Genomic DNA, 25,696 nt, shown 5'->3' with positions numbered 1-25,696 from the left:
AGGTAATGCACATTTATTAATCCCCACATATGGTATCTGTCTTTACTATTGGGGGCGAAATGGATAGATTTAAGCCAGAAGTTCGGTACTGTGTGCCGCGGTCTTGTGCACTGTGTGAGTACTGCGCCGATGCAGGTTTGTGCGTGTGTGTTGGTGAGTGCCCGTGAATAGGCGTGTGCGTATTTTTTTGCGTGCGGTTTCATTGGCAGGTGCACACGCGTGTGTCTGTGTGTGCGCGTGCGTGCATGCGTTCTCACAGTATGCAGATGACTCTGCAGTCAGTAGGTCACTCACTGCCCCTCCCAGAGCTCTCAGAACTCGGGGGGGTAGAATACGAATAGTCCTCTTCTCTTCCCTGTCCTTACTTTGCGAGGCGCGTGTCCATTAGGAGGTGGCAGCGGTTCAGTAGTTGATCCTAATGCCCCCTCCTGTGATCCCATTAGGAGACGCGGGGCACCAGAGCATTAATGCCCCGCGTAGCGCCCCGGTCACCCGCCTGCGAGGGTGATGGCGTCGCCCCCGCCGGCTCGCCCCCGCGAAGGCTGGAGACCTCTACGCCGGGGAGGGGGCCGGGGCGTTCTCCTCACCGGGCTCCATGGCAACCCCGGACTGTCAATCAGATCGTCTCTGTCATGGCCGTTAGTTTGTGCGCTTGTCTTGGCGCCGTCGGCTCGAGATCCGTCCTGAGCAGCGGTGTCACTGCATTCCCTTTCCCGCCCGGCTGTGTAATGTCAGTAGCCGTCAGTAGGGGGCAGGACGCGGGAGGCTGCGCTGAGCAGCCCGTAGAACGGCCCGGCTGTGGACCCACGAGCCAATCGCACGGCTGCGGTTTGGCTCCCCTTCCAATGAGTGAGCCCGTCCGCGCGTGACCCCGCCCACTTTCACCTCTGACCCGATGAAGGAGGGAGGCGGAGAGGCCGAGGCCACGGTTTCCACGGCGAGTTGAGTAACCAGGCGATGCCGAGCCTGCGCAAGGTTCCCGTGGTTACTGCCGCACACCACACCCCGTCCTTCCTGTTTGAAGAGCAGTCAGCTGACGCTGTTGTCGGGTGCGGTATATATAAGAAGAGGGACAAAAACAGCACGCCGAACAAGAGCTGGTGAATTTACGCCCAATTACATTAAAAAAATTTAAGCCAGTCTTTACACCATGCGGGTACTAAGTAACGGTGGAAAAAAAAAAAGACTTGGCGCTCAGTAATTTTCCATTGAATGAGTAACACCGGAATTGAAATTGAGCAACAAGGTCAGATAAGCTGGTTAAGAAAAAACAGCTTCAGTGTTTCATTCAGAAAAAATAACCAGTTTTTGCTGCCTGTGCTCGCCGCGTTCTTTACGGAACCGCCACGCGTGTTGGCGGCTCTGGCGTGTTCTGGCTCTGACGTGTTCTGGCTCTGGCGTGTTGGTGGCTCTGGCGTGTTCGCGGCTCTGGCGTGTTCTGGCTCTGGCGTGTTGGCGGCTCTGGCGTGTTGGCGGCTCTGGCGTGTTGGCGGCTCTGGCGTGTTGGCGGCTCTGGCGTGTTGGCGGCTCTGGCGTGTTCTGGCTCTGGCGTGTTCTGGCTCTGGCGTGTTGGCGGCTCTGGCGTGTTGCGGCTCTGGCGTGTTGGCGGCTCTGGCGTGTTGGCGGCTCTGGCGTGTTGGCGGCTCTGGCATGTTCTGGCTCTGGCGTGTTCTGGCTCTGGCGTGTTCCGGCCCCTGTGGTTGGCGGTCGTCCGCGCTTCCCGCCGCTCAGGGCCTGGTGCGCGTGGCTGCTGGACGAGCGCTCCTCTGCCGGTAGGGCGGCACGGCCGCGGGGGAATTCCTGCTTCTCTGCGCTCCGTACCTGGTATGTGGAAAATGAGCCTGCAGGCCGCATGACGGGCTGCAGAGGTATGCACCGCCTGACCCTGCCAGTGCTCCATCTTCCCCATCTCACCCCAGTCAGGAGGGGGGGAGAGGGAGAGGGAGAGAGAGGGAGTGAGAGAGAGAGGCGGCGAGAGAGAGAGAGTGTGTGTGTGAGCAAGAGAGAGGGAGGGACGGAGGGAGGGAGTGAGAGAGAGGGTTAGAAAGAGAGAGGGAAGGAGAGAGTGAGAGAGAGAGAGAGGGTTAGAAAGAGTGAGGGAGTGAGAAAGAGGGAGAGCAAGAGAGCGGGGTGTGCCTCAGGACCTCTGCCCGTCTCCTCTCCCATCATGCCCTTCCCGCTCGCGGGCGCTGGAGCTGAGGGTAGGGGGCGCCGGGGAGGAAGCCGCCGCCGCTCCCGCGCGCTTCCTGTTCTCTGGCGGGCCGCTGACGGAAGGAGAATGAAGAAGCGCGCGGGGAGGGGTAGGGGAGGGGGGAGGAGGAGAGGAGGAGGAGGGGGGGGGGGGGGGAAACGCCCCGGGGCGCGGCAGAGATTCACGGCCCTCCATTAGCGTGCTCAGCCAGCGGACAATCCCGCCGCACCTCGCTGGAGCGCACCAGACAGCCGCCATCCGCTTCCGGGCCGGCTGGCTTTCAGGGCCCGCCGCTCTCCCGCTGGTCGGCTGCTCGCGGACGGGAGAGCGGCGCTGCGGTGGGCTCAAGCAGGCCGCGGACCCAGGTGGTTGGGGGGTTTATCCCCCCCCCGTTTCGGAGCTGAGTGAGATGGCAGCTGTGGAGCGAACGCTGCGGGTCAGTGCTGTGTTTTTAATGAGCGCGGCGGCGCTGGGGGGGCGGGGCTGCGCCTGTCGGAGCAGGACCGGCCCCAGGTCTCAGGTGGCCCCCGCGGCCTCTGGCAGGACTCAGGCGGGCAGGAAGGAGTTAACCCCCGCCAGCCTGCCCCCCCTCCTCCCCCCCCCACCTTACCCCCACCCTCCCGTGGGGAGGGGTGCAGCTGGGAGAGGAGGAGGGGGGGCTTTAATTATTAAGGTTCCCACCAGAATCGGGGCGTCATGTTTAATAGATGCCGCACCGCAGTGGGAGAAGGCGCGGCGGTGGCGTCTCTGCGTCTTTGAACCGGTCACTCTCCACGCCGCCCCCCCTCATGTTCCGGGGAGGGGGAGGGGGGGGGTTTGGATGGCAGCTCGCTTGAAACGCCGTGTGAGCCGCCGGCCACCGCCGCTAATGTATCTGAGCCCGGGCTCTTCCAGGAATCACGCCTCACTTCCTGTTCAGGGCCCGAAGGCATGAGGCGCCGCAGGCCGCGATACGAGTTAGCGCCGCGCTAAAGGAAATGTCATTCCTGCCGCGTAGTTTGGGCCTGCGCTCGCTTTGATAATATCTGTGCCTGTACTTGGAAACGCAGAACCAGAAAATCCATCCAGAGGCATTAGCCAAACTGCATACTTCCCCAGATTAGCTGCCTGAAGAATTTCGGCCGCCGACAATGGCGTGACGTTACCAGATTAATGAATGAAGGCTAGCGAGTGTTTTGATGACGTTTGCGTCGGTTCCGTGGACATTCCGCTCAGATGAAATGTTCATTTTGGGGAAAAGGGCTTGAACAAGCATAAAAATTTGATGTGTGGAATTTTAGTAACTTGCCAGCAGTTAGGCTAATGATCCATTTTCGTAATCGCAGCCAGAGCTGATTATGTAAAAATATGTTGTGTTGGTTTTAGCATTGTGCAAAGTTGAACTGATAAAAGGGGGAGGGTGATAATTGTACACTGATTGTTGAATGAACTTTCTGCAATGACCAAGCAGACTGGGAAAACATTTCTTTATAAGGTATCAAGGGGTTGGAAGTCGACAGTCTAGTAGTAGGAACATCCACCAACCTAGTGACATCACAACCTGGCTTGTTCCAAGATGCCTGAGCCCTATTGCTACCAAGCTGCAAAAATAGCAAACTTCAGTTCATTTTTCTAGCAAATACGAGTAAATTTCAGATTTGTATGCAGGGCCATATCATATCTAACGTAAGAAAAATAAATTAACCACAGTCATGTTACTCAGTGCTTCACGTCCCCTTTGAACTGTGCATCGCAGGAGTGTATCAGGTGGATCCCTGAATGAGCCTGTAGTGCACTAGGCTATGCTCGTACGTGTATCTGACGGGTCCCTGAGAGGTAATACATTTCTCATTTGTGCCCTGATATTTTGGGTCCCAATATAAAATAATTTAAGAAGACGTCTGCGGCCTGAGCCTGCGCAGACCTGCGCGTCTGCTGGCCTGCAGGACTGCAGCTCCTGCGCAGCTGCTGCAGACACCTGCTCAGCCAGAGGAGGCGGGAGCGCGCAGCTCCGGTCCTGGAGGGCCGGTCCGCCGGCTGGTTTTTGTTCTAACCAAATTATCCGACAGATACTTAACCTAAACTAGGCTGGTTCTCCCCTGTGCTTGAGCACAGTAAAATCTTTGGGACACACTTGCAGTCTGCAGCTCTAGCTGGGGCTTACACAAATGTCAGATCAAGATATGATTAAGGGCTGAGGTTGGCACGAAATCCTGAAATGGATCGGACCTTTTTTGAGCACCCCTGCCTGAGTACAGGACTGTCCTGCTCTCTCTGAGAATGTTAGACCTTTGCACCTTTTTTTAAACTACAGTAGGTTTGTAGTGTGCACAGCTGCCCTCTCTCCCCATTGAAAACCCTAACAACACCTGAAGCTCTGCCCTCAGTCTGTATGTCCCCTCACGCGTTTCACAGTTGGCCTGAATGTTCAGTTTGTAAAAATCCAGAGCGGTCGCTGGCTCCGCGTGTGAAGACGTCCCATCCAACCGCTCGCCTCAGCTTGCCCCCCTTCCCCTGAAGGTTACCCCACCTCCCGCCCCTCCCCCCCCGTCACAGGGTTAATCTGCGGCTCTCCTCCCAAACGTCCTCTGTGTGTACACTCCTGTTAGTCTAATCTCTCTCTGTCCTGCACAAGCCAGCTCTCCTGTGTCGTCCAGTACTTCTCAGCTCTCACACTGCCAAGGAGAAAGATCTACCGTACTCCACACCCACCCCCCACACCCCCTGCAAATTCATATGATATCTGTTGCCTATCAAACTAGCGAGAAATGATTCACTGGTTAGCTGGCTAAATGATAGAAATTTCAACAATATGACAGCTTTGCTATCTTCAAATCCTATTTCTTGACAATCTGAAGTTGGACTTTTTAAAATGTCTGTTTTGTAAAGAAACAAATCGTCTAGATCATTATCTCGGCAGCCATCTGCAGGATCTCCAAGTTAACATCCAATCGGAAGAGAGAGCCTAACATCTACAGAAGCCACAACATAAATGGCGGATAACGGTACATTCTTCCCAGACATCTTTGGGAAGAATGTCCCGTTAAACACTATTACCAGAAGTTTAAAGTGACTTTCTCTCGAAGACAAAAATCCTTGGCTGTGTTTTGGCTGTGAATTTCTCCATACGACTCTCCTGTATCTGTGGGCCGTATGTATGGGTGGCATCCTCCAATCTCTTGGCAGTGAAGCTTTCCCTGCATAAGAGGGAAGTGCATTCAGGTTTCTTTTTCGGTGGGCACAAGTAACTTTTTTTTTTTTTTGGCACCAGTTTCCGTAAGCGAGAGAAACACAGCTTGTTCCTCATTTTTGACCACGAGTGCCCTATATTGCAGATTTTGGGTAAGAACAGTTGCGTCTAAACGGCTTACTCTTACTTGGATTCAGTTTTTTTTACTTCATGCTTTTTTTTTTTTGATTTCCTTGCTTATCTGTTGGAAAGCGGGTGCTGGTTGTCATAAAAGGAGAGCTTGTTGATGGGGGGTTGCCAGGGTTTGGTCCCCCTGTGGATTCGGTGGCCAGATTGGGGGAGTTTATAGGGCTGGATTGTGTCTGTGTGGCTAAAATTAGCTGGGGCTGAAATGTACCAGCCTTCGCAATCCAGGCAAAGGGCGGGTTCTTCAGAATCGCTGCCTCTTCTCTGCGGAAGCACGTGTCAGGAAGTAAACTCCCCCCCCACCACCCCACCCCCCCCCACACCTCCCCCTTCTCCCCCATCCCCCACAAAAAAAAAAATGCAAACTAAAACAAAAAAGAAGGGTTTTTAAATGTAATGTAATCAGAAAGCGAGTGAGGCGGGCGTTTTCTGCACAGCCGAATTTCACTTCCTTTTCCACTCGCTCGCTGCATTGTGCTGGAAGATGGCTGAGCCGATAGGAGCGGCTGGGAAAATCTGGAGTCCGCTCTCCCTCCCTCCCTCTACCCGAGCCCATCTTACCGCCTCTCTAAAAATAGCGCGCGTGCGAAGCAGGCTGCGAGCGCGCCGGCGCTTTTCCGCCGGAGCGACGGGGGGCCGCTCCAGCGCGTTTCGGCGTCGCCGGTAGAGTCCGGTTAGAGGAACGGACGTTTCCCTGTTCCCCCCCCCCCACGGTGACCGCTCTGCTCTGGGGCTCGGCGGTTTGCTCGTTCCCGTGAGCAGGCGCCCGTGTGCTCCGGCAGGTCCAGCTGCGTGCTCTCGGCCGCCGGGCTCCATTCCAGTAAACGTTCGCTCGTGAGTTAAAAAAAGAAAAAACATTTTTACGTGGGCTAGGACAGTTGTTTTTTTTTTTAATTTGCGCCCGTGCTCTTGCATCCCGAGGGGTGATTAAGGGCCATGCCCGAGTCGTGCAGTTCGCTCGCCCCTGGTTTTCCTCTCCGGAGTGAGCGAGCGAGGCAGAGGGGGCGGGGAATGAACTATATCACCATCACACCTTTTTTTTTTTATCAATTAGATTAGTGGGGGTTTAGTCGCATCACCCAGATCCAAACCCGGTTAGTCGCGCTGACCAATCAGCTGGGGGCGTGCCCCGGAGGGGGTGATTAGGTGCCCCGCTGGTTAAGGCGTTCATTCCGACGAAGACGCGCCAAGCGAATCTGAAAGGGAAAGTGAGGTAAGCCGAGCGGTGAAAAAGACCTGGGGCGAAGGGTTGGTCTGAATGGCACAAATCAAAAACAGAACGTCCAGGGCCACAAGTGGCCGTTTATTTAGGTTTTTACTCGCTTTTTTTAAATTTTAGTTTCGGTTTGTGTAATGGTGAAAATATAACTTAATCTGAAGAGCTGCCAGATGGAGCATTATAAAACCAACCTAAAACAAACTGCCTTTTGGTTATGCATCAGAAAGTAGTATATTGCAGTGTTTTGTTTTTGGGGGGGGGGGGGGGAGTTCTGAATTTGTGGGGACAGTTAATATGTGTTGGGAAAAATTATTTGCAGGCGGTGTGCAGACACAGTGGAAGTGGGCTGGCACACAGAGTGTACTCCGCACACAGGAAGAGGAACCGGTTTTAAACGTGATTTACAAGTCACCTGAAGGTGTGAACTGATTTGGTGGAACCTGTGATGCTGTTTTCAGACAGGAACTTTTATTAGACTCTTAATGGGTTCTAGTGGAGCAAAATTACAATAGTTTGCTTCATTCATGTCGAGAGCCTCACTGGAGTGACTTAGGGTGGTTGTTCGCTCCTCTCTCCGTTTGTTTGTCACATATAGGGGAAGTCGTGAGGTTTCTCTTCCATGTCCATTCTACTGCCAATGGATAATACAGCCTGTGGTCTTCTGCTAATCCAGAAATTATAAAATGATGTAAATTTGTTGCCGGTGTAGAATACTGGAGGGCTTTAGGACCAATGCAGTTTCAGTGCAGAGCTGTGAAGTATAGCACAGGTCAGTGGGTTTTTTTCATGTGCGATACAAGTTCAATGCCGGGCATCCATTTTGATTTTCATGGTTATGTTTTTTGAACGTCTTCGTATGTCCGGCTTTTAACGCTTAAAGTAGGTACCCCCCCCTTCCTAGCCTGAGGCGCAGGAGACGGCGTTTTTGGCGGTGTGTCTCCCCGCCGCCCCGGCTGAGTGAAAGTGTCAGGGCTAAGACCGCCGTCTGAAGGATTGGGGTCAACAGGATAGCGGCTGCTTTTAGGATCATCAGCAGGTTCGGTCTTAACCGGATTTGCCTGGAGGAGCTGAATCAACGGTGTCCCTGGATTACACGGGTGACATTGGGGTGGGGGGGGCGGGGGGGGGTCCGCCAGGCGAGCCTGCGTGTCCCGGGGCAGGGGACGTCAGGTGAGCCTCCTGGTGACCCGTGACCCCCCGCAGACAGGGCAGGCCCCCGCCGCCTCGTACCGTCCTGAGTTTAGTGTCCCCTCTCCTCCCAGTGAGAGGAACCGCCGTTCTCCTCCCATGAGTCTGCTTTCCTACCACAGCCACTCTAAGCCAAACGGGCGCGTCTTTCCTTCCAGCGTTAAAGCTTTTTGGGGTGGTGGTGTTGGTGGTGGGTTAGGGGGGGGTTAGGGCTACTTTTGGGAGGGGGAGCGGAATTGTGTAACAGTGATCTTTTCAGCGCGAGGCTCGCGGTAGAACCCTGTTGCTAGGTAACGGATTCAGACTGGCGAGGACACCGTCTCGGCCTGTGAGAGGGACTGAGGCTCGGCGCGCGCGTGGAGTCATCGACTCCCCGAGTCTCTGGACACGCGCTTTCGCTCGCCGTCTCGCACTCACCGGGCGCGGTGCGTAACGCTCGGGGGTCCAGGTTTCTAAAAATGACTCTGATTCTTCTTATACGCGGGGGTTCTAGCGTCCGCGTGGTCACGGAGTTCAGTGCTTTTTTTCGCGTTCGCCCCTCCTGCGATGGTTCAGCCGCTTGTAGTCTTGCTCCATTCTTGACTTTGTGGTTTTTGAAAAAAAAAAAAAAACGCAGAATTTGCCTGGGGTGCACATGGCGGAAAGACGCCGTGCGCTCTATTCAGGAGAGGCACCGGGGCGTCGCTGGGCACTTCGGCCGGTGTGTACTTACGTCTGTTCCGATAAGTGCTGCTCAAATGAGCCTGGTATTCTGGGAGGCCATTCTGACCCACTGTGCTCTGGAACGGGACAGTGCCATTCACTGCTGACCCTTTCTTACGCTCGCCCCGTTTTAATCGCACGGACGACACAAAACAGATTATCTGGAGACTTTGTAAACCCTGGTCTGTGCGATGCTTAGCCCGGGGCGTTTGTCTGTGGCCTTGTGAATGGATCGTACCAAAGGTCCTCAGATTCATGTAATCTGGCTGGTGTCGTAGTTTGCGATCAACCTGGCCTTGCATAGTCACGCAAGTTAATTTTTGATCCATGTGCAGGTTTTCTTTCCACAGTGTTTGACTGAGCCCTGTTTAACTGCTCTGACTGACTGTTTGTTTGGATGGGTCCCTGTCTGTGTTGGGTCTCTGTAAAGATGGCTTTGTTTGGATGGGTCCTTCTCTGTGTTGGGTGTCGGTAAAGATTGGTTTGTATGGATAGGTCCTTCTCTGTTTTGGGTCTCTGTAAAGCTGTATTTGTTTGGAAGGGCTGTTGCAGGATGCGTTTGACAGTTTGCCCCTCTCTGTGTTGGGTCTCTGTAAAGCTGTGTTTGATTGGGGGAGCCCCTCCCTGTTTCAGGATGTTTGATTGACAGGTTGCCTCTCTTCTCTCTCTGTGTTGGGTCTCTGTATGGTTGAGTTTGTTTGGGAGAGCCCCTCCCTGTTTCAGGATGTGTTTGATTGACAGCTTGCCTCTCTCTGTGTTGAGTTTGATTGGATGGGCCCCTCCCTGTTTCAGGATGTGTTTGATTGACAGGTTGCCTCTCTCTCTCTCTCTGTGTTGAGTTTGATTGGACGGGCCCCTCCCTGTTTCAGGATGTGTTTGATTGACAGCTTGCCCCTCTCTCTCTCTCTCTCTCTCAGATCAGCGCGTGTCCCGGCGGCCGGAGTGAAGCACACCGTTAGCAGTGGAAAATGAGCGAACTGGACCAGCTACGCCAGGAGGCTGAGCAGCTCAAGAACCAGATCAGAGTGAGTGTCATTCGGGCTCCGTACACGTACGCGCACACACATTCACACACACACACACACACACATACATACACACACACATCCCACTCCCTCGTACTGTACACACACACACACACATACATACACACACACACACACACACACACACACACGTCCCGCCACGTCAGTACTGTACAACGCCGCATACACCACACTACGATACACACACGCCCCACACAACACACACACATCCCACTCCCTCGTACTGTACACACACACACACACACACACGCACACACACATACATACACACACACACACACACACACACATCCCACTCCCTCGTACTGTACACACACACACACACACACACACACACACACGCACACACACATACATACACACACACACGCACACACACATACATACACACACACACACACACACACACGCACACACACATACATACACACACACACACACACAATTACACACCCACCCGTGCACAAACACTTGCGAACAAGCTTAAGGCCACTCATGGACGCACTCGTACCTACATACGTACTTTTAATGGCTTGTGCAATTATGCACATACACACTCGAATGCAAATAAAGCAAATAAAGATTTACTCATAAATACACGCACATAGACCCACGCACGCACACTCACACACACGTGCACACACACACACGCACACACACACAGGGTCCCTGGGTGTGTTGCTGTGTTTCTTGTGGCCAGTCAGTGGCTGTACAGATGCGTGGTTTGCTTGTTGGGGTCTCGGTATGGAGTCGGTGTCCTTGCTGACTCTCGGGGTGTGGCCCCCCACTGCCAGACAGATAATCAGGCTGATGGGGAGGCAGCGCCGCGTCTGTTCTTTTCCTGTTTCCATTCACATCCGCCGGCCAATCAGAGCTCAGCTTCCGCTCGTCAGGCCGCAAGTCCAGGCGCATTGAGCAGGAAATACAGCCCAGCTCATGGAGTGTAGTCCATCAGATCAGCCAACACTTCATTTCATCTTTATGTACCACGCTGACGTGTACGTGTGTGTATGTGTTTGTGTCTGTGTGTGTGTGTTAGTATTTGTGTCTGTGTGTGCCCGCCTGTGGTTGTGTGTGTCTCTCTACATGTCTGTGTGTGTATGTGTGTGTGTGTCTGTATATCTGTGTGTGCGTCCCTCTGTGTATCGTGTCTGTCCCTCTGTGTGTTGCGTGTGTGTCTCTCTCTTGGTATATCTGTGTGTGTCCCTCTGTGTATTGTGTGTGTGTGTGTGTGCATCCCTCTGTGTGTTGTGTCTGTCCCTCAGTGTATAGTGTGTGTGCGCCCCTCTGTGTGTTATGTCTGTGTGTGTGTGTGTCCCTCTGAGTATAGTGTGTGTGTGCGTCCCTCTGTGTATTGTGTGTGTGTGTGTGTGTATGTCTCTCTCTGTATATCTGTGTGTGCGTCCCTCCTGTGTGTTGTGTGTGTGTGTGTGTGCGTCCCTCCTGTGTGTTGTGTGCGGGCGTGTTTGTGTGCTGCTGTTGCTTACCTGTCTGCCTGTGTAGAGCCAGGTCACGGGGGATTACATTAGAAGATAACCTGTTTGTTTTGGAAAAATCCAGCCGACAAACATTCCTGCTTGTGCAGCCCGTGGCATGCCCCCCCGCCGCCCCCCCCCCACCAGCAGCCAGCTGACGTCCAGAAAACAAAGCGCGCTCCGCTCCCCAGCCACCTCCCAGCTGTGTGACTCGGTTCCACCGGGGGCCACGTCTTCTTATTCTTAATCTGGCGATAATACAGTCCAGTATCTGCTGAAGAGGAAGTCCCCTAATGTTCAGGCTTCTCTCAGGTCCCTGTGTAAATACCCCCATGTTGTGAGCAGAAGCGAAATGTGTTGAATACCAGTCACAGTTGGCTTTAACTACAGACAAGTCAGAGTGGCAGAGACTGCACATTTGTCTGAACATTAGTTTTCCATTTCTCAATAGAGTCCCCCCTGTATGACGCATATGACCCCCCCCCACCTTTAACAGAGGGCCCAGGCCTGTTCTGTGTCGAGCGCTGAGTCCCGTGTTCCTCCGGCTCGGTGGCTGTGTTCCAGCGCCTGGGCCGCTAACCCAAACTGAACCTGATTTATTGGGCTGACAGGAAGTTCAGGTGTAATCTCCCCCCCCCCGGCCCCCCCCGGCCCGGGCCTGTGCGAGGGCGAGAGCGGCGCACTGGGGTCCCTACTGTAAACAGATTGGGCCCGAGCGGGATGTGGGCTGGATCTGATGGCTGTTCCCGAATGTCTCCTGTACTGGACGGGGGCCAGGCGCAGTGAAATGGGTCCAGGTTTACATTTTGGTGGGGGTGGGGGGTGGTGGTGGGGGTGTTCGTTTAGAAGGGCTGCCGCGGGACGAAACACAGAAGGGGGATTTGGGATGTCGGGATGTCCGCCTCCAGAGGCTGCTTTTGGGACAGTATTTAAAAAATGAAATAAAGAAGTTGGACTCGATCGTGTTTTACAAATATTTTCTAACTGGTTTCTGTTGGAATTTGACATTCATTTTTGGCAATATTTGAATTGACCATTTAGGGCAGTTTTGTGCGCACGCACACGTGTCCGCAAGTTTGCATATGCATGCTCGCGCATCACTCATATCCTGTTCATTTACCTGGATTTATCCGGTCATGTGAGTAAAATGTTGTTCTTTTCTTACTTTCTTGCAGGATGCCAGGAAAGCATGCGCAGATGCTACCTTGTCTCAGGTAAACCCTCGTGAAAATCCACTAGCTTTGAGTCGTGCGTATAATACTTCACAAAACACTGCATGTGAACATCATGACAACTTGCACAGACATCGTGTGCCCAGCCTAGACTGTGAGGAGTGCTGTGTATAGTATCTTAAATATCACAGTATTACATGGATGGTTATGTGGCTCGTCCAGCGACGGTCTTATGTGGCAAGTATTAATGAATGTTTGTGCAGTGCTGAAAAGGACGTTACCTAATACTTACAAAAGCGTCATGTGGTTCTTGCGTAGACCCTTTCATGGAAATATTACAGAATGAGTTGATGTCGAACTGCATCCGCTCTCAGTAGGCTAATGGCGAAGTGTTTGGATGCTCATAACATCCAGATTCAGAGAGCTGTATTTAGAGTGAGATTGTTTGGACAGAGCGGCCATGCTAGGTTTCCTGCCCTGGTGCACGTCTAGTGCAGTACCGCCTTTTCCTGTTAAGAAGAGAGTTCAGTGCAGAGAGCATTCAGTACAAGAGCCAAGTCTAGCACTTTCTTTGTATGGAAAAAAAAAAAAAAAGGACGTTGTCATTAACATTCAGACATCATGCCGGTACACACAGATTCAGATTCTCAGAACATTGTAGGGACTTCCATCAGCATGGAGATACACACATTTTCAGATTCTCAGAACATTGTAGGGACTTCCATCAGCATGGAGATACACACATTTTCAGATTCTCAGAACATTGTAGGGACTTCCATCAGCATGGAGATACACACATTTTCAGATTCTCAGAACATTGTAGGGACTTCCATCAGCATGGAGATGCACACATTTTCAGATCCTCAAAACATTGTAGGGACCTCGGACCTCATGCAGGTACACACACATTTCTATTCTCAGACCATTGTGGGGGCCTCATGCAGGTACACACAAATTCAGATATTATCAAACCATTGCAGGGACGCTGTGGTGAATTTCACTTAGACTGGCGCTGTATGGGAATGACTTGTGCTGAATTGTCCTGTTCCCCCCCCCCCCCCTTTTTTTTTCTTTTAAATTAAAAATAGATCACAGCCAACATCGATCCCGTTGGCCGAATTCAGATGCGCACCAGACGAACACTGAGGGGGCATCTGGCTAAGATCTACGCCATGCACTGGGGCACTGACTCAAGGTAATTTCATCAAGCCGCATGTCGTGTCAGTAAATTGAATTGCTCCATTTTGCGAATCCAGGAAGTGAGCGTGGAAGCGGGTTTTACTCGCTGCAGATTGCATCTCGCGCCGTCTCCCCTGCGCTGCCAGCCTCCGAGCCGCTCGCCGAGATGACTCGCGCGATTTCAAAAAAAAAAAAAAAAAAAAAACGGCTGCTTCCACAGAACGCACCCCTCAAAATACAATTTTACGGGTGGGATTTTTTGAAAATCCAGGGCGTAGTCAGAAATCTCAGAATCGGTGAGCTTGTGGCCTGTGTGTGTGTGTGCCCAGGTGCGTAGAGGAGGGGGGAGGGGGAGGTATGCTTCTTCAGTGGGATTTGGGGCGTGGGGCGGTCTCTCAGGGCATACTCGCTCACCTCAGCTTCTCAAAAACTAATTACCTGACGGTGGGTGTGCTCGGGGTCCGCGGGGAACAGTCAGATTGCTTTGTCATGCTGCCGCGCTCTCCGGCTCCCGATTGGGCGCTGGGCTTCTCTTAGCTGAGCGTCCGGCGCCAGCCGCCGCGCCCCGGCTCTGATGTACGAGCGCCCGGCCTGGTGGATCGCGTGGGCGAGCTCGCTGCGGAGGAGGCGGGGCCGACTGAGACCGATGGCGTTCTCGTTCGGGGTTAGGAATGCCCCCCGTCTCCCTGTCCGCAGCGTACAGTAAGCAAACACAGCCAGCACCCTTCCAGCAGGTTCTACCAGCTCGCTTTCATTCATAATAGGGGTGCTAACGGTCTTGACTTGTGCCCCTTTCCCAAACACACACACACACACACACACACACACTCACACACACACACACACACACACCCACACCCACACACACACACACACACACACACACACACACACACACACACACACACACACACACACCTACACACACACACACGCACCTACACACACACACACACACACACACCCACACACACACACACACCACACACCACACACACACACACACCACACACACACACACACACGCACACGCACACACACACACTCACACTCTCACACACACACACACACACTCACACACTCACACTCCACACACACACACACACACACTCACACACACACACACACACACACACACACACACACTCACACACACACACACACACACACACACTCACACACACACACACACACTCACACACACACTCTCACACACACACACACACACACACACACACACACACACACACACACACACACACACACAGATGCACTCAAATCAACTTTCTTTTTAATTCTACCTTTCTCATGTGATGGTTCAGAGGAATGCAGTCATTCCTGTTTCTTGCGTGTGAGCATAGTTTTTGGTCCTTAACATTAATAATACTGTATTTTTGATGCGTGGAATAGACCATATTATCAGACGTACGAAAACATTTATTTATTTGAGAGCTGTCTTATACAGGAGGTGGTTTAGCATGAAGATGCACAACAGTCGGCATGACTACCAGGGTGATTTAAATGACCCTGTTTGTGATTTAAAAGCGTTAATCCGAACCCAGTTTTTAATTAGTAAATGCAAACGAATTTCGGTGCTAATCTGAAGAAGCAAGCTTGTTTAATTCCACTCCTCCTTAAACGTGGGAGCGCGTGTCTGAGAAGTCAGACGATGCCCGACGGTTTCGTACGCATCTTTCTCAGAGGTGCGAGGGTCGAGGCGTGTGCCAGGTCGAAGGGGAAGTCCCTACACCGTTGGGCCGTTTTTGGGTTGAAGGTCCCAAGTGTTTTTTTTTTTTTGAGGTCATAAATCGTTAGGTGTTGCTCAGTTCGATTTTTGAAAAAACATCTTTAAGCACAGGACGGAGGTGGGGGAGGCTGAAAGTGAAAGGTCTCTCGAGGACGCTCCGGGCCGTGTGCCCGAGTGTGTCTGTCTCCAAGGCCGGTATCGAGAGAGAGAGAGTTCTTGGCAGGACTGTACCTGGAGCCCCTATGACGAGGGTCATGTGACCTCGGGAAGACGTGCCCGTCTCTGCCGGCGTGGTTATACTGGCTTTGGTGGATTGGGGGGGAGGAGAGACCAGCGTTTTCCTGCTGAGGCGCTCAGACGTCCAGTAAACTGTCACTTCTTTGATTTGGATAACGAAGCCGCCCGCCTTCCCGAGCCGCGGCGGCGGAGGTTCCAGTGAGGTGATTTGCCTTCGACGCCCGCGTGCGGAAACGCTGGCTGCTCCCTTTCATTTGCCTATTCAAAGCCGGGGGGGGGGGACGGAGAGCGTGTGCCGTCAGCGCTGACGTGTGTGTTCCGCGTGCAGCTAACGGCATGACAACCAGCTGTGTTTGACTTGCCTTGCAGCGGTGCCGTGTGTGTGTGTGTGTGTGTGTGTGTGTGTGACCCTCAAATGACCCGATCACATTTGAATGTTTCTTTGTTTGTTTGTTTTTAACAAGACTGTTGGGGTGGAGATGTGTGCCCCACCCAAAAATATGCTGCTGTTGTCCTTCAGTTACCTTCTACTACGCTGGTTCTGGTTCTGGTTCTGTGTTCCAGATGAGAACTTTATATTCTGGAGCACTTATTGTGTTGACAGATCTGACATTCCTCTTCTTTCTCACCCACAGGCTCTTAGTGAGTGCCTCCCAGGATGGTAAACTCATCATCTGGGATAGCTATACCACAAACAAGGTGAGACCCTCGAACCTACATCCAGTTTATTGTCATTTCAACTGTGCGTTTTCTGTTTTGCATTCGCTGTGATCACAAAGTGTTAATCATGTGAGATCATTTATACCCAGCCGCTGTGTGCTAGTGAGTGTGTAGATCCTTTTGTGCTTGTGTGTCCGCGTGTGTACACGCGTGCGTTCTTGCGTGTATCTGTACATGCATGCATGCATGCCTGCTTGTGTGTGTGTGCGCGTTTGTGTGTGTCTGTGCACGCGTACCTGCGTGCTTGCGTGTTTGTGTACGCGCGCACACGCATGCTTGCGTGTATGCATACATGCACGCCTGCGTGTATGCTAGTGTGTGTCTGTGCACGCGTACCTGCGTGCTTGCGTGTTTGTGTACGCGCGTACACGCATGCTTGCGTACGTGTCTGCATGTGTACATGTATGCGTACATGCGTGTGTGCTCGCTTGCGCGTGCGTTTCTCACGCGCCGCTCTTGGGCTCCCGCAGGTTCACGCCATCCCGCTGCGCTCCTCGTGGGTGATGACCTGCGCGTACGCCCCGTCCGGGAACTACGTGGCCTGCGGCGGCCTGGACAACATCTGCTCCATCTACAACCTGAAGACGCGCGAGGGGAACGTCCGCGTGAGCCGCGAGTTAGCGGGACACACGGGTACGTTTACGCCCTTCGCGCCTGACCCGCGTCTCCTGTCCCGCCCCGCCCCCGAAAGCCCGTTCCCCGGCCCTGTTTCACCGGACTCTGCGGCTCGACCCTTTAGAGAGTTCAGCGGGGTCACGGATTCCCTCGGCTTTCACACTCGTGTAGAGGACGGTCCTGTTCTGTCCCTCAGCAGGCCGAGAGCGTCGCTAGGCCGACTTTCTCTTCAGTCCTCATCACGATCCTGGGCCAGTTATGACCATTCTGATCTCAAAGGATTGTGGGAGGAGCATGCGAGCCCCTGTAGGCCAAGACCCCATAGGGGTGGCCTTCACCTAATCTTTAAACCTCTTTTGGGGAAATTGAGCTAACTTGTGTTCAACTGGTAGAGGAAGCTCTGCCTGCAGAAACCAGCACAAGCATGAAATTGACACATGGGCATTTATAAATGCTTCCCAGAGTGCACTGGGGGCTCCCTGTGACTGCAGCGAAATAGTGCCGGCTCCTGGATCGGGTCAAGGGCTCTTGCACAGAGGGGCCCTGGGCTGCTTGCTGTGACACACACGTTGCCTTTGCTGCGTTTGAAGCAGCAGCTGCAGGTGTTTTTAACAGTTTTTTTTTGAGTCCACCCAGGCTCAGTGTGTGGGTTAGACTGGGGGGGGGGGGGGTCGGCTCTGTCACGCTTCGCTGTGGGTTGTGGGCGGGGGCACCGGCCTGCGGTTTTGCAGGTCGTTAGGTGAGGCGTACTGGCAGAGCGCTGGCATGACTCGCTGACTGGGGGCTGATGGGTATTCCAAACCGCAGCGCTGCTAGCGCTTTCATGTCCTGTGTGAAAAGCAGACCCCGCCCCGTCCGCACGCCGCCTAGCTGCCTGTCCTCATCCACGTGCGGGCCGTTTCACATTTAACCCCACCTTACAGGCTCACAGCGCCTCACTGGGAGATTTAGGGCCCAAATCTCAAGCACTACTACTGAGCAATTCCAGCAGGACTGGCTGAAATACATTTTTTAAAAACGTGGACATCTTTCTTTAAGATCACTGAATGTTATTTCTGGGCATTTGGCAATGACACTTAACCCCCCCCCCCCTTCCCCCTAACCTCTCACCCCCAGGTTACCTTTCCTGCTGTCGTTTCCTGGATGATAACCAGATTGTCACCAGCTCTGGAGACACCACCTGGTGAGTAAGGGAACTGCACTGCAGGCTCACCCCCCCCCAGCGGCTGCCCACAGGCCATTGGCTGTGCGTTTCCTCTGACGGCACAGACGTCAGATTGATTAATGCACGCCAGATACACGGCAGAAATGAACAGCGTGTTCATGAGAATAAACTGGAGACGGGATTATGAGCGCTAACCACACACACACGCACGCACGCACGCACACACACACACACACACACACACACACACACGCACCTGGGCTGTCGCTCAGCCGGGGAATACGAGAGGTGCAGGAGTGAAACTAAATGCTTTTGTTTCCTTTTGGAGCGTTCGTGCAGGGATTCGTCACAAATTCACCCCGTTACTGTTGCGCTCGTTGAGCCAAAATGGCTCCCGTTACTGACCCGTGCGCGCCTGCGTTTCCCGTCCCCCAGCGCTCTGTGGGACATCGAGACCGGCCAGCAGACGACCACCTTCGCTGGCCACACCGGCGACGTCATGAGCCTCTCCCTGGCGCCGGACACCCGGTTATTCGTGTCGGGCGCCTGCGACGCCTCCGCCAAGCTGTGGGACGTCCGAGAAGGCATGTGCCGGCAGACCTTCACGGGCCACGAGTCCGACATCAACGCCATCTGCGTGAGTCCCTCCCCCTTTCCGCAGCGCGAGCAGGACGGGCTGTCCGCGGGGTTGCCAGATGCCCGGTTTTTCAACCCGAATGTCCGGTTTTTTAATTGTTTGTACAGGTTCGGTTTGTGGTCCCAAACGGACAACGTAACGCCCGGTCTGAGTAAAGGATTTTAAAAATTAACCGTTAATTTGTAATGAATTCGCGGTCAGAATTCATCCCCACCTACCCCAATCCGCCATCTATTCCAACAGTTCCTCACCTTGTCCGCGATTAAGCCTTCCAGTTGTCTGGTTTGCACAAATTCTAAATCTGGCAACCCTAGCTGTCAGTCAGTGAGAATGATGTTTAAAAGACTGAATACCTCACGCTTGGCTTGGGTTAAAAACAAGGTACAGAGTGTGGGGAAGAGGTTTAGAGATTCAGAAGATTCCGGTGAGTCTCACCGAGTGAATGAAGTCGTGATGATGCTCCGTTTTTCGGTCGTGTTTGTGAGATGACTTTGCACTCCGGTAGAGAAGTAACACCTCTCGACGCGGGGTTTCAGTTCTTCCCCAACGGCAACGCCTTCGCCACGGGCTCGGACGACGCCACCTGCAGGCTGTTCGACCTGCGCGCCGACCAGGAGCTGATGGTGTACTCCCACGACAACATCATCTGCGGCATCACCTCCGTGGCGTTCTCCAAGAGCGGCCGCCTGCTGCTGGCCGGCTACGACGACTTCAACTGCAACGTGTGGGACACGCTCAAGGCCGACCGCGCAGGTGAGGAAAAAAACCAAATTAAAAGCGTACTCTCCTGTACCGACGCAGTGGTCATGTGACACACGGAACAGCCTCAGTCTCGGCCTTTTCCACAAGTAATTTTCGGTGAGCTAATTGAGCTGGCTTGTGAATCTCTGTGAACGTGCAACTCTCGACTGCATCGATTTGTGGGTTGCATGAAACCGAGTGTTATAATGTCCACGCCGACAACCTCTTCATACCAGCCTAAGGCCACAGCACTTGCACAACCATTACACAACCATTTACAGTAACTTATGAACAAAAAACACAACACCGTGAATCCCCTTCTGCAGAGACTTTAAAGGAAAGCAGCCATACTCGTTTGTCACTGGAAATGTTTTGTTTTTTCCCCTCTTTACTTAAAAATGGAACTGAACTGAACGTGGGCGGCCGAGCACTTCACTTCTGGCTTGGACTGCCCCCGGCCATTGTTCACAGTGACGTTCGCAGGACAAGCAGAACGAACGATGTCATCTTTCCGTCTGTGGAAGTTGCACTTAAAGAGCCCTATACCTGCTGTACAATGGGGCCGGTTGGGTGTGGAGGGGGGCCAGTCAGGAAATGGGGAGGGTGGGTGGTACATGATGGGGAGGGGCCATTCGAGAGTGGGGATGGAGGCTGTCACCAGCGGGAGGGGCCAGTCGGCAGTGGGAGGGGCCGGTCACTAGTGGCAGGGGCCAGTCTGCAGTGGGAGGGGCCAGTCGGCTCAGGAGGGGCCCTGTGGAGACGTGCAGTCCAGGCTCCCCCCCCTCACAGCCACCTCCAGCCATTTCACCAGCTGCTGCTGCGGAAGGCTTCCTACCAGGGCCATGAATTTTTCAGTGATATCGACTGGGCGTGCATTAGTGATCACAGGGAAGCTGGCTAAAGGGAACTGGGGCTGACGTACAGCCACAGACGACAATCGTTTAAAAAAATAAATAAAGAATTTAATAAATAAATGCATTCAAAGGGTTGATGGTTCTGCCATTTGGTCAGTCCTCACACCAGATGATTGCAAGGAGTGGTTCTTTTGTCTTGCCCCGTGTGAGCGTGTGCAGAATTTGATGCCTGGTTTTGTTTGAACTGTTTGTTGGGTTTAGTAGCAGGCTGAATTAATAATACTAGTAATATGAGCCTCATTTATATACCACCTTTCCTGCAGCATTGCAGCTCAAAGTGCTTTACATACTGAGCCGATCGATACTGGGAAACAGGACAAATTTGGGTGGGTGGGTGGGTGGGTGTGGGAGGGCATCTCTTTCTAAATTCAGCAGGGGTGGTCAGTGTGTAACCATTAGGCTACACTTGACTCTGATTGGACACAAGTGTAGTCTAATAGTTAGGGAACTGGGCGTGTGACTCTGAGGTTGCCGGTTCAGATCTCAGACGGGGCACTGCTGTTGTACCCTTGAACAAGCTGCTTAACCTGAATATGCTTCAGTAAATATCCTTCTGTGTAAATGGAAACTACAATGAAGTGTAAGATGCTGTGGATAAGAGAGAAATGGCAGAAATGTTTTTTATGCGTTCTGACCAGGGTGTGAAGTGAACACCCAGCTACCAGGTAAAATTTTGATTGAGGCCGGTAAGACTTTCTACTCTAGCAGCCACTTTGACAGGTAACCCGCCAGGTTGTGCTGCAATGTACAAGGTAACGCGGCCGATGAAATGTTGAAAATGGCGGGTGGTGTTGAGATCGTAACCGTGTCGCTGTGACGCGTTCCAGGTGTGCTGGCCGGCCACGACAACCGCGTGAGCTGCTTGGGCGTGACCGACGACGGCATGGCGGTAGCCACAGGGTCCTGGGACAGCTTCCTGAAGATCTGGAACTAGAGCCTGAAGGTACGGCTCCGCCCCTCGCCCCCCCCCCCATCCATCCGTCCATCCCGGTGTAACCACGGCAGCCGAGCTCATGTTTACAGCGCTTATCGTGCCATCGGAGTCCTGACACCGCGCCAACATGTAGCACGCGACGTCGAGCTGCGGTCCGCTTCGTCAGGTGTTGGGCTTCACCCAAAAGTATAGAATAAGCCCGCTGCATGTTTGAGTTAAATACACAGCGCAGGTAACTTCATAAGCTTGGACTGGAAGATAATTATAGAATTTAAGGTCAGTTTTTTCAAAGAACATTACAGAAATATTGCTACAAGCTATCGATTTTAGGCATGTTTATAGTGGCTCAATGTACAACGTTGATTTGTTGCAATCTAGTTAAAATGTTCACTGGACATCTTTCTTGTTGTCGTTTTTAATGTATTTATGATTAGCTGTTGTGTTTATTAATGGCTTTATGAATAATTACTACTTTTGCATTTTTCAGCCATATTTGAAGGGTGCAAGGTTTAGTACTGCTGGCTTTGTCAGTGGGCTGGACCTTTTTTGTTTTCACCAGTAGAGTCTTGTAAAAGGACAGAATGCTTACTTTTTGCACTCACATTACATAAGCTGCTCTTTCTGTGTCATTTCATCTATGACGAGTGCCTGTGCATTTTATTTTTTATTTTAAGAAAGTGAAATGTCTGCAAGGGGAGGCTGTAACTTGAGGGTACTGGCCGTCTAAACCTTCTGTAGATTATTTTATGTTTGTAAAGCCCCATAACTGCTCAAGTTGTGATTATAAGAACAAGTCTATTTTAAGATTGGTTTTTAGATTTTTAGACTTGTCATGCAGTCTGAAGACATTACTTTGGTGCCATTAAAGAGCAGCAAATGCTTGAGGTTGTATTTGTGTGAAGTCTGCTCATCAGTTGTAAAGGTGTACCACTACGTGGGAGGTGAGGTGTGTGTGTGTTTGTGTGTGTGTGTGTGCGCGCGCGTGCGTGCGAGAGAGGAGAGGGGTGGTTTGGACATACAGCTGAACACATTGGTTTCTAACTCTTTTCTGCCATCTGCTGCTGGAGTGTGGCATAGCACTCAGTTTTTTCAAGACACCCAATTTGAAAGCAGTTTGAGAAGCTTGGTGATCCAGCTCGCATTCAACCACATTTCCCCTTCTCTGTGCTCTCTTCCAGGTGGCATCCGGACTCCAAAGTTGACTGGAAGACCATTCCAACATCAAAATGTTAAAATTTCATTGCATATCCAATCTTCTCAAACGCCACAAACAAACTGACTCAAAACATCCCCAAAACCATGAAAGGCAAAAAAACGGTACCTTTCTTTCTCATTTAAAAAAAGAAGAGCACAATTGTTTATCACTCAGCTAAAAAAGAAAAAAAAACAACAACAACAAAAAAGGAAGAATTGTGTGGTAATAAATGAAACGGGGAAAATGAAATTGTGCATTCCCTCTGGGACCATTCTATGATGAGAAACAAACACTATCATCCCATCCAAATGTATCATGTACCTTGAAAAGAAATGTTTGAGTGAGCGTAATTATACAGTGATCTAACTCTTGATAGGCTTTTTTTTGTTTTGTTTTGTTTGTTTTTTGTTTTTGTTTTATTGGGGTTTTTTTCCCCAAGAATTAGTTCGGTGAATTCCGTCGGTTAATGTTTAAATGAGGATTGAAAGCTTTTATCTCCTAGTCTTTCAAATTTTTTAGAATTGAGTTTGTAGATTTAAAGTTAAAAGTCAGAAGAACTCACGTGTCATTTTTAATCCAGCTTTACCACGAGGAAAACCAGACAGTAGTAAACGAAAACAGAGCGAAATATAATCAGCTTCACCAGGGAGTCCATGGCCAGCTTTCGGGGCATGTCAGTTCTGTATATTTAGTCTCAGATTCCCCCCCCCCCCCCATTTTCTGTTTCTGTCTCGTCACAAATCTTTGTTTGCACAAAAAGAAACCTTGCGTATATAGAATAATGTTGAAAACGTTAACTAACCAAGCACATGCTGTTTATGATAATGAATGCTCGTTTTTAAAACAACAAAAAAAAAACAATTTTAACCATTTCTTCACCATTTTGTTGGGTAATGTAGAATAATTAAATGAAGATTAACCCCTCAATTCATCATTTTATTTTTTCTTTTCCTTTTTGTTGAACTCGGGTTTTTGACCCCTGAATTTTTACCCCGGCTTCCGTCCAGAGTTTTCTGTTGGAACAGAGGTTGCCGGTCTGTGCTTGGAAATACAGTTCCTGCTCTGTGAATGAAATGTTGTACAAATCAATGTTTGAAAATAATATTGAAACTTTCTAAGTTAAAAATTGAAAAAAAAAAGAATTTCTTTTGGTTGTCTGCCATGGGTGGAATAACTTAGAATCGCATGCTGTAGAATTGCTTAAAAAAGTGCATATGGAACTAAGTCCTTTGATGTTTTTCTTTAAGAAAATAACCTGTTAAACTGTCCTTCACAGCTGTATTTATACTGTTTTTGGCTACTCTGTGCATACATAATTCAACTAAACTGGCAACGCTATGCACCTGAGAGAAGCAAACATATTGGCTAAAAATCTACACACGACCTGTTGTCAACACATTTGAAACGGTTAATTGAGGAATGAAAACAAGATGTCCTTTTTCTGTCTACACGAAGCAAACACGCTCACAAACACACACACACACACACACACACAGACACGCATGCACACACACAAATAGAACAAAGACGTTCAGACTTCCTCTGTAGCAAACAATTTCCAGAAACAAAAACAAAAAAAATGTTAAGAATCATTTTGTAACAAACAGGTTTTTTTCTGGCTTTCTTTAATAATAAAAAATGGGGAAAAAAATAAATAAAAAAAACCTTGCAGCATCTGAATGGCAGAACTTTCTGTTGCTCCCTTCTCACTGTAAACAGAAGCTCTTTCTTTAGCGGTAGTGCCATGATTTCCCATTCTGTTTTTTCTCTGCGACATTCTGTAGAAAAAATGTGCTGTAATTGTGCGTTAGGCCTGGAGTTGGCAACAAAAAAAAAAAAAAAACATTTTAAAAAGAAGAAAAAATTAAATAAATTCCCTTTCTTTTTCTCTATCCATGAAATAACTGTAAAGTTCTGCACCCCCAACTGTACCCCTTTCACCTTTTGTATTTAATTTTAAAGTCAGTCAGTGTACTTCAGAAAGCTGGATGCAAGATAGAAACTATATTAAAATGTACTGTTATTTAAGATGTAATAAAAGCAGTTTGAGATGATGTTTTTGGGTGTCTCATTCCTTTAGAAATGTTCTGGGTTTTTTTGGGATAACCTCTCTTATGAGTCTCTGCCCTGAGGTCATTTTCACACAACACATTAAACTGGGTGAAGTTTCCAAGCTGAAATCTGTCCGGGTTTAAAATGCCATGTCCTTGCTCTCATTGCAGCGATTTCGGGAAAGTTCTAGTTTCACTGCTGTTCATTTAATGTCGTGTAATGCATTTGGCTTGGCTGAAAATTAGGGTGGTTTTGTTCTTATTTGTAGATCTTAGTTTAATGTTCAGTAGGGTAGTTGCAATCAAGTCTGCACTTCTTGCACTTGCTGTCTCTCTTGGGACAGCACTGTTCCCCTATAATTTATGCACTTTGATCCCTGATATTTGCATTTGTGCTTGCACTGTAAATGGCTCTGAATAAGAGCGTCTGCTAAATGCCAGTAAAGTTTTACATCCTGAGCCAAGCACTTCTCCCCTGGACACCTCAGCAAAACCCTTGGAATATTCCCTCTTTGAGATGTATTGAAGCCTTGTGTGATTTTCCACATATTTCAGAAAGAACTCAATATTTTTAGTTGAAATGTGTATTAACCCTGAATATTGTATTGATTGTTTTCACTTGTTATTCTACACATTATAAGCTTAAGTGACCAAAAGTTGAAATTTACTTCATTTCTCCAACACTGTGGAGAGAGAGAGAGAGAGAGAGAAATGAACAAAAGAAAGCAAACCTTTTCCTCTTAGGTTCTCTGCATCTTGCAGTGAAGGGGAAATTAACCTCAGTCCCCATCGATGTGTGTAGTATCACCTAGATAATGCACAGGGGCTATTTTGTGCCATCTTGCTCAACACAAATAATCAGTCGTGTTAGAGGGGGAGGGACCTTGGGGGGTCAATCAGTTAAGTTAAATATTCATTTGAAGCTGTATGTGAAAGCTCTGACAGTGATGTCATCACACTAGAGAGCAAATGAGAACCAAGACCACTCACTCCAGGTAGCTAATGTACAATTTGTTTCAGTGTATTTGATCTTGGTACACCATACACATATGTGAAATTAAAGAAATCCAACTAAATGGGATAGGAACCTCAAAAGTCAACCAAATGATGGCCCATGCATCTTACTTTGCTTCACTTGTATTGTTTCAGTGGTTTCTGAATGTTTACTTGATATAGCGGTTAACTTCTGGAAGTATACAGGAACACAGCCTGT

At 50.5% G+C, this 25,696-nt stretch overlaps 1 protein-coding gene across 2 annotated transcripts in view; it reads left to right on the top strand.

The window, feature by feature from the left end:
- Positions 1–24,486, top strand: part of gnb1a (guanine nucleotide binding protein (G protein), beta polypeptide 1a) — a 47,024-nt gene extending 22,538 nt beyond the window's left edge. The window contains exons 1-11 of one of the 2 annotated variants that reach the window (XM_064300886.1): positions 6,602–6,759; positions 9,573–9,680; positions 12,352–12,390; positions 13,437–13,543; positions 16,147–16,210; positions 16,702–16,864; positions 17,963–18,029; positions 18,447–18,648; positions 19,185–19,401; positions 21,131–21,246; positions 22,416–24,486. In XM_064300886.1, the coding sequence (XP_064156956.1) occupies positions 9,624–9,680; positions 12,352–12,390; positions 13,437–13,543; positions 16,147–16,210; positions 16,702–16,864; positions 17,963–18,029; positions 18,447–18,648; positions 19,185–19,401; positions 21,131–21,237 (1,023 nt within the window). In that variant the 5' untranslated portion in view covers positions 6,602–6,759; positions 9,573–9,623 and the 3' untranslated portion in view covers positions 21,238–21,246; positions 22,416–24,486. Of the gene's footprint in view, positions 1–6,601; positions 6,760–9,572; positions 9,681–12,351; positions 12,391–13,436; positions 13,544–16,146; positions 16,211–16,701; positions 16,865–17,962; positions 18,030–18,446; positions 18,649–19,184; positions 19,402–21,130; positions 21,247–22,415 lie in introns of those variants that run through there. The other variant, XM_064300885.1, reaches the window with a different exon arrangement.
- The last annotated feature ends 1,210 nt before the right edge of the window (positions 24,487–25,696 follow it).

Source organism: Anguilla rostrata, chromosome 11 (genome assembly GCF_018555375.3).
Source record: "Anguilla rostrata isolate EN2019 chromosome 11, ASM1855537v3, whole genome shotgun sequence".
NCBI lineage: Eukaryota > Metazoa > Chordata > Actinopteri > Anguilliformes > Anguillidae > Anguilla > Anguilla rostrata.
The sequence above is the reverse complement of the archived record's forward strand: the minus strand, read 5'-3'. Positions and strand labels throughout refer to the sequence as shown.